Source organism: Geospiza fortis, unplaced genomic scaffold (genome assembly GCF_000277835.1).
Source record: "Geospiza fortis unplaced genomic scaffold, GeoFor_1.0 scaffold55, whole genome shotgun sequence".
Classification (NCBI taxonomy): Eukaryota; Metazoa; Chordata; class Aves; order Passeriformes; family Thraupidae; genus Geospiza; species Geospiza fortis.
The window spans coordinates 2,931,258-2,940,125 of record NW_005054308.1 but is presented as its reverse complement, the minus strand read 5'-3'; the positions used below and the strand labels follow the sequence as shown (position 1 = coordinate 2,940,125).

Genomic DNA, 8,868 nt, shown 5'->3' with positions numbered 1-8,868 from the left:
CCACTGTCTTGCATTATTTCAGAATTGCCTTTCTGGTGCTATATTTAGCCTGTGCTTCTTCATACAAATTACCTTTGTCTGCAGCTTTTATATACACATTTTTTTGGGGAAAAATGGTGGTTACAAGCATCTTAGCCAGCTTTGGTTTATGAAGATACAGCTTGATGTTATTAGTCTGTGTTTAATCACAAAACTTGTTGAGAGAACTTGCACAGGTAATGGCCTGCTCTGTAATTGCTGGTACCTGTGGATGTTCTCATTCTGCTTCATGCAGGACCCCCTGCCTTTGCAGGTGGGTGAAGATGTTTGTACAGGTGAGTGCCAAGGTATTGGTAGTGTTTTGGCTGTGTCTGAGTTCGGGCTTTTGAAAGTAAGATGTTGGCAGGATTTTTAGATTCCATTTTTCAAAATACTTAAAAGCTTTTAAAGTTCCAGTAGTGATGTTCATTGTTCTGTGCTTCACAGAACCATTTTTCTACAAAGTCTGAAGTTTTGCTTCAAATACTGTCCTCAAGAAGGAAAAGCAGCCATGCAACTACTAATTACTAATACAAGGTTTCATAAAGTGAAATGCTGTTTTAAGGGCATTTAAGTAAAGATAAACTTCTCGCTCAAGTGCTTCAGGGAAGGAAGGGACGAGAGCTCCTAAAGAGAGCAGGTAGCAGAGTTGGAAGTGGTAGAGCATGCTCTGAATAAAACAGCTCTTCATAGACAAACTCACAATTTATGTGCTTTTTTGCTTTACAGGCTAAAGAAATTTTGACAAAAGAATCCAACGTACAAGAAGTGCGATGTCCAGTCACAGTCTGTGGAGATGTCCATGGACAATTTCACGACCTCATGGAACTTTTCAGAATTGGAGGCAAATCACCAGACACAAACTATTTGTTTATGGGGGACTATGTTGACAGAGGATATTATTCAGTCGAAACAGTCACATTGCTTGTAGCTCTTAAGGTAACTTTTCTTCTCAGCTTTACAGTTTTGTATAAAAGATATCATTACTATCCTGACTACACTTAATATCTATTATGTTTTTCACTGCATTGGTATTAAAGCGACTGAAACTGACTTCTTGGCTTTCTTAGTTTTCTAAGTCACTTCTTAAAAAAAATATAAAAATGTTCAGGTGCAAGCCTGAGCTTCATCTAAAATGAGTGTTTATTTTTTACTTGCCTAAGTAGCAATCTTTAAGAATTTGCTTGGGGAGATCAGCTTAATGCACAGGTGTAGTGAAGTCCCCTAGTAATAATAAATATAACTTGTAATTAATCTCAAAAGTAATTGGCAGTTGAAAATTGGAATAAATGAGTCCTTTTTTCCCTAAAGGTTATTATATAATCTTCAGAATGGTTTATTGGTGTATGGCAGGGATTGAGGAGTGCAAATTCTGTTCTGGGGAAGAGTTGCTCACTGATGTGCTAAAATAAACTCTTCTGTTTAGGTCCGTTACCGTGAACGCATCACAATTCTTCGAGGGAACCATGAAAGCAGGCAAATCACACAAGTTTATGGCTTCTATGATGAATGTTTAAGGAAATACGGAAATGCAAATGTTTGGAAATACTTTACAGACCTTTTTGATTACCTGCCTCTAACTGCCTTGGTGGATGGCCAGGTATGTTGACATTTGACAAAGCTGAATGTTTTTTATTGTAAAGGGAGTTCTTAACATTGCATTCTGTTAGTTCTCATCTTTATTCTAAACTGTTCTGACTGCACTGGTTAATGCAAGTAAACTTCATGTTTCTTAACTCTTGCAGATTTTTTGTCTACATGGTGGCCTCTCTCCATCTATAGATACACTGGATCACATCAGAGCACTTGATCGCTTGCAGGAAGTTCCCCATGAGGTACTGAAAAATGTTTTCTAAGCCAATGAGATTGATGATTCACCATGTATTGGGGGTTAAGCTTGCAGGCTGAAAATTAAATTCAAATCAACTTAGCAATATTAAAGGGCCTGTTGTCTTTGTTCTGGATTTTTTAAAGGAAAAATGATGGGCATGTCCTTGCTTAAAGAAAGAAACATATTAAGTCTCAAAGAGTTGTGCAGGGGTGGTGCAAGTGCAAGCATTTTTGGTTTTGTTTGCTTTTGGTTCTTTGTACTTCACCTCTGAAACATCCTCTCCATCTCTTACAGGGTCCAATGTGTGACTTGCTATGGTCAGATCCAGATGATCGCGGTGGCTGGGGAATTTCTCCTCGAGGTGCAGGTTACACGTTTGGACAGGATATTTCAGAAACCTTTAACCATGCTAATGGCCTTACGTTGGTTTCAAGAGCTCATCAGTTGGTAATGGAGGTGAGCAGGACATCCTGTGTGTTCAAACTTTGGGTTGTGTCCTTGATCCATTTATTCCATGCTTTGTGTGTCAGAGATGTGCATATGCTACTGTGACCGGTGATGATCCAGCTAGGAGTATTCCAGAAAGTTGACCTTGGCAGTATTCACGTGCTGCTGAAGGAATGTGACAGTGGAGTAACCTTTTTTTGGCCTTGTTTTCCTGAAAATTTACAGCAATATCTCAAGCCAGGCTTTGGTACTAGATGTGGTATTGCATTTCTGTGTAGATAAAAAGGTTTTTAAATATGTGTCTCTTGGGAAAAAAGGTGTAATTTTTCTCTTTAGCTTGGATGCGTGACTTTGTTCTTGGTCTCTAGTGGTTGCTAGCAGTTCAGGTTTTTAAATGTATGTCTGGACTCTGGTTTTGGTGATCATAGTTGAAGGTTCAGAGTGGATTGTGTACTTCAGAATTGCTGTTTTAACTATTTAATGCTAATCTAATGGAGAAATCCTGCTAGGTGTTTTTTTTTTAATATCTAGCTCATATTTGCTAGTAGGAAGCAGCCTATGAAGGCCAAAATTCCTTTTTACCCTTTTTCTCTCCAGAAGAGAAAAAAGATACAGCCTTAAGCTTATTTAAAGTAACCCTACAAATGCCACTTAGGGCTGTGCACATTAAAAGGTTGCTTTGTAGTCAGGTGGTTACATGGGGTGCATTAACTTGGTTGTCTGAATTATTTTTTCCTTCCTCTCCAGGGGTACAACTGGTGCCATGATCGGAATGTAGTAACAATTTTCAGTGCTCCAAACTATTGTTACCGTTGTGGCAACCAGGCTGCAATTATGGAACTTGATGACACTCTAAAATACTCCTTGTAAGTATATTTAAAAATGAGAATTATGTTGCCTGTGATTTGAGGATCCCATTTAATTACGTTAAAGTATGGGGGTTTTTCCCCTCTCTAAGCTTTTGGGAGGTGGAGTGATTGTGGAATTGTTGGGTCAGTCACATTTAAAGTCTTGGAGTCAAGCTTCTGGAACAGTTGCTGTTGAGATCTTCTCTGTGAGATTAAAGTGAGACTCCTCAATCTTGTTTTGTATAACTATCTGGATTTTAATGACTTACTGCGTATGGATGTGATTTGAGAGCAGGAGTAGTCTGTGACATCTAAGGTAATGCCTTCTTGTCAGTCTTGGGCAGGAGACTTTTGGAACCTTTGAATTCTTCAGGTGTTGGGTGTCAGGTCTTTAAATGAGATTTCTAACTACTGCAGCAGCAACTTCACTAGTAAATGAGGGAGAAGCGCTGTGCATACTGCCCTCTTTGATAATAACTGGAGACTTTTAACTTTCTGATAGATACAAATGTTCAACCACTTTGAGTCTTAAAGCTAAAATTAATGGTAAGAGGAGTTTAAAATGTGATGGTTAAAAGTACATACTAACAGGAGTGGAAGAGCTAGAACACTTGTCCTAGAAAACTTGGTTGATAAAACTTGCAGAGACTCACTTGTGTTAAACCATTGCTCTGTAACTCATGGCTAGAGCATACCTGAGTGAAGGCTGAGCTCTCACTGCTGTCTGTGCTCTCAGTTTGCAGTTTGACCCGGCACCGCGCAGAGGTGAACCGCATGTTACTCGTCGCACCCCAGACTACTTCCTGTAAAGAGATTTTAGACCTGTACAGTATTGCCATGAACCATATGTTGACCTAAAGAAAATGGGAAGAGCAACAGTAACTCCAAAGTGTCAGAAAATATTTAACATTCAAACTTTGTTTTCACATGGACCAAAAGACGTGCCATATTCAATACAAAGCCTCTTGTCATCAACAACTGTGACCACTTTAGAATGAACCAGTTCATTGCATGCTGAAGCAACATTGTTGGTCAAGAAACCAGTTTCTGGCATAGCGCTATTTGTAGTTACTTTTGCTTTCTCTGAGAGACTGCAAATAATAAGATGTAGACATTAACACCTCGTGAATACATTTAACTTTCCATTTAGCTATAGCTTTATTCAGCATGACTGTAGATAAGGGTAGCAGCAAACAATCATTGAAGCTTAAAGAACATTTTTAAAATAAGTACCAAGGCCTCATATTTGTTCTGAAACTGTTTGTTTGTTTTATTTTCAGGGAATACTGTTTAATTTAATTGTATTGATTTTTTTTTTTTGTCTGCACTCAGTTCCCTTTTCCACTCTGCCCTACCATATTGTCCCTTGTAATTGTCCAAGGATAGTGAATTACTTTGAACAGAACTGTTTTTTTCTGTAAAACAATGTTACTGCAGGACAGAGCTGCAGTGTTTTTCATAATAAACTTGTGAACTAAGTATGGAAAAATGTCAAAATTCTAATTGCATCTCAGGTCAACTGTGGTTTAATAAACTAACATGTAGCTGAATGGGTTTTATAAACTTGCATAGAAATTTCCACCTTATAAATAACTAAAACTGAGGTGATTTGGAGTGTGCTGGAAAACTCTGACCTTCTGAATCCTGTCCCAGGAAGGTGCCTGGGTCTGTGTCTCACTTGCTGGTTATTCACATGTTGGTCTTTCCCTCTTGGTGCTCTACTGAAATACTCAGAAATGGAAGAATATAAGTTCACTTAACTGATTGCGTTGTGGCTTTATTTCAAGTGTAAATCTAAGTTTGAGTCATTTACAATGTAGGTGCTAATACTTAAAACCATTTTTCTGAAAAACTAAGAATAAAACCAGTTTTGTAAATATTAAAGGAAACAACTTGAAGTTTAGTGCTACGTGTATTTGCCCAGGCTTCCATTCTGAAAAACAGTGGTATGTGGTTTATGTTAACTTCTGTTTAAGTATTTCCTTTCTACTAACTTCTTCAAAATTTGAACCCAATTTTGATGATTTGGTTCAAAGCTGAAATTCAAGTGTCATGCCTTCTTAAGGCTTGTGTGTGAAACTTCTTGGGTACATCTAAATGATGTACCTGGCTGTTGACTTAGTAAAAGGTCTCTTACATTCATATTGTTTGAGACTTAAAGTTTCTTGGGCATAATGTAGATTCTGTAATAACATGGAGGCTTGTTTTTTAAACTGCTTGTTTCTAAGGGAACACACAGAAATTTTGCAAATGTCCAACTCACCTGGAGGTCTAGTCCTAGACATGATTTTCTGAAAAGCTGGAGGACCACTTAATTCTTTAACTTGCAAAGAAGATGCTGCATTTCATCAAGCATTACTTCATTCCCTTTCAGAAAGGCTCAAGTCATTGCTTTTCCTTCAGCAAAATTTGAGCCTTGTCCTGTAGGTTGGGTTCCAAGTGGCTCCTGGAGACCTCAGTGCTGTAGTTTGATCTCTTACAGGAAGAAGTGCATGCTAAAAATAAGTGCATCTGAAGTGGCTTTTTTTAGTATATTGGGAGCTTTTGCTTTGATCACTATTAAAAAATCCTTTGCTGAGAGTAGTTCACGTTCCATTCCTGTCGCTTGTCTTTTTCTGTGTTTGTGTAGATGAGACTTTGTGCTTTCATTGACACCATTCCTTCAAGAGGAATGACTTTGCCCTATTTTCTGCTTTCCTTGTTGCTTTAATTGGTGTGACTCATCTGCTCTGGCAGGGAGCAGTCCTTTCCTTGCTTCAGTTTCTGTACACAAATCCAAGTGGTTAGTAAAGTCCATGGACAATGTTGGAGTCACTCCAGTTTTTGTGCTTTCCTCTATAATTATGTTGTGATGGTCTGTGTGAAGATTCCAGTGCAAAAACCACATTGAGAAGAAAAAATACGTTGCTGTGATGGAGCACTAACCATCTGAACTCATGTTTGGAAGATGCAAGAGAAGAAACAAAGATACAGATAATTGGGGTTTGATTTATTGGTAGCTGATTGGTACCTGCAGAAAACTTCCTTTACTTCAGCCTGTGACCATGGTGGCTGCAGAGAAATTAGCAGGTTTTGGAGCTCAGTGGTAATTCCTCCCATCTCCACAATGCCTGCCATGCAATACAAACTAGAGGCACAGCTGGAACTCCTGTATTTTGGTGGTTCAGTGTTGAAGTGGGAATGTCACATGCAGTCCTTAGTGGGGAGGGCTGACATTGGGGTTTAGGTTATCAGAAGGCAGTTGGGAATGAAATTATACTTTTCTATGAGCTGTTCTTTCTCTTTTTTTCTTCTTTCTCAGAACTTGAATAGAGCCAGGAGAATATTGATGGACAAAGGAGGAGGGTTTTAAGCTTTCCAGATTTCATTTTGCATAAGTCATTGGACATACCGTATCAAAGTGAGCACCCTAAACTGCTGTAGGCCTGTCCTGAACTAAGGGCCCATTAAATCAAAAACAAGAGACAAAATACGTATTATATACATACAGAAGTGTATAGATTTACCAGATTTTCTTCCCCCTTCACCTTTTTACACCTTTCTTCTGCCTGTTTCCACCCTGTGCTTTGTTCCTCTACTTATGCCCCCCCCTTCACAGATCCCTGGAGTTTGGGGCTGGCTGCTGCCCCAGTCCCTGCTCTGTTGCTGCCCAAGCTGCTGCTGCAGGTGGATTTTTGTCCAAGGTAACCAATGTGTGTGATTCACCTGGGGCTCATTTTGGATTGTTTCAGCTGCTGATGCTGCTGTACACACTCAGTATCCCTGCCCCAAGTGCTTGGGCAGTGTTGCCTGGTTTAGGTCTTCTGTTGACGCCCTGGCAGGATACTGGATGTGTGGGAGGGTGCAGAGAGAGCATTACCTCCTTCCCCAGGTGTCTGGATGGTGACAGAAGAAATTCTGCTCTGTGAAAAAGGTGGTGAGGGGACATCCTGCCAATGGAAGCTGTCACACTTCACCTGCCTCTGTCTTGGTCCAGTTCCTGTCTAAAGCTCCTCTAGTAACAGAAAAAACTGCTGAGAGGTGCCAATACCTACCAATCCATGTTCCATGGGATTTATTTTGATTTTTATAGTAGTAAATTGAAGCACTGAGTCCTTTTTAGAAAGCAGTTGTGTTTCAAGGACCTTGGGACAAGTCTTTGCTCTGACAATTTAAAAATTTATCCTGACTTGTAAAGGATTTCCTCCTCTACAAGACAAAACCAAACTGCTATGATAGTGCTGGGTTTACTTTTTACATAGTTCAATAAACGCATTCTTTTCCTTAGCAATACTGGAGTGCAGTTCCTGCTCTTGGAGGAGCTGTGACCTTGAGAGGGGGCTGAAGAAAAAGTACTCATACTCATTCAGGACAAATGGTTGTAAGATGCAAGTGTGATCATAATTTTGAATTTCAAATTAAATGTTGCTCCAAATTCAGTGAGTTGAAGGTGTGCCTCCACTATGATTGCCTCCTTATGCATCTGTTCCACACTCATTTATTGCTTTAATTGCTGCTTGTTTTGTCTGGATGCAGAGCACTCCTGGAAACTCTTAATGTATTTTAAGGGTTGCCGTGTAGGTTAGAGCAAATTTTGCCTGAGAAATGGCTTTTTACGTGTTCTATTTTTTGTAACAGTACTCATGGTTTGTATGAGCTTGGATTTTTGGAGCAAAATGTCTGCAAGCAGAGATTTCTGAGGCCTTGTAGAAGGCATTGGATGCCTTCTGTGTTCTGTGGCAGTCATGACAGTGTATTGGTGTTCTGCAAGTTCTTCTGGGAGAAGGTTAGAAACAGGTAAAGTGTCAAGTAAAAATCACACTGGACTGTGTAGAAATCTTTCAGTACCCATGAACACACCAACAAAGCCCTGCAGAGTCAGCAGTTCATGAGTCAGCCTTCTGTGGTTTTACAGAAAGTTATTTTGGTGCTCTAATTCATTTGGCTTTACTCCTTTTGGATGGGAATAAAGGCAGGCTGCTTTCTTGAGCAAGGGACCAGAGTGCTTTGGCATATGGACAGGGAAAAAGGCTGAAACAACACTTTTGGTTTTAAATTAAGCAGTGCTGCAAGTTTTAGCCTTTTAAAACCTGTGCTGGAGCTTAAAAGCTTTAGTCTTTAAGATTAGTTGAACTGCTGATCTCTTAATTACTCTCTGGTGAACTGAACTTTGGGATGGAGACTAAACTGATTGCTGCTGGTATAAATAATGTATAAAACATTAGTTGCTAATAGTACCTGGGACTGCTAATTGGAGGAGGAGCAGCGTGATCAGGGTGAGCATCCTACATGAGAACTTGGCAGGAAAGTGATTTTGAGGAGAACACTCCATTTTGCATCTACTCATATCATTGCACAAGGTTGTATAAATTAAACTAAATCTTTGCTTTTGGTTGTCTTGACTTCTGTATACGTCTTCCTCAGTACATTTCCCCCAAATACATCTGGATTTTTTGAGGTTAGGTTCTTTTGGTTTGTTTTTGTTGCTTTAGTAGTTTGTTTATTAATTTCAATAAATCTATAAGCTGTTTTCCAGATTATGCATTTAAAACCGAAAGTGCTAAACTGTAAAAGAGGAGTGTCCTGTTTACATTGATAATTGCATGATCGATTGGGCTGAAAGGCTTTAGCCTGGCTCCCAAATGCCTTTATTTTTCAGGAGTTTGAGAAAACACCCCCTTACAGCCAGCCTAACCCTAAACCTTGCTGTGAAAAGCCTTTATCGTGGCCATCAGTGCAGGAGTC

General features: G+C 39.4%; 1 protein-coding gene across 1 annotated transcript; it reads left to right on the top strand.

The window, feature by feature from the left end:
- Nucleotides 1–732: 732 nt before the first annotated feature.
- PPP2CA (protein phosphatase 2 catalytic subunit alpha) lies at nt 733–5,047 on the top strand. The gene is made up of 6 exons (XM_031066853.1): nt 733–957; nt 1,445–1,618; nt 1,764–1,853; nt 2,144–2,305; nt 3,044–3,162; nt 3,881–5,047. Exons 1-6 carry the CDS (start codon nt 841–843, stop codon nt 3,951–3,953), a joined length of 735 nt encoding a protein of 244 aa, XP_030922713.1. The 5' UTR covers nt 733–840; the 3' UTR covers nt 3,954–5,047.
- Nucleotides 5,048–8,868: the final 3,821 nt, after the last annotated feature.

Excerpts from the sequence above, each read along its gene's own strand:
- PPP2CA (XM_031066853.1), top strand. The coding sequence starts at position 841 with ATGGAACTTTTCAGAATTGGAGGCAAATCACCAGACACAAACTATTTG. Across the intron at positions 958-1,444 it reads CATTGCTTGTAGCTCTTAAG|GTCCGTTACCGTGAACGCAT; the intron begins GTAACTTTTCTT and ends TCTTCTGTTTAG. Across the intron at positions 1,619-1,763 it reads CTGCCTTGGTGGATGGCCAG|ATTTTTTGTCTACATGGTGG; the intron begins GTATGTTGACAT and ends TAACTCTTGCAG.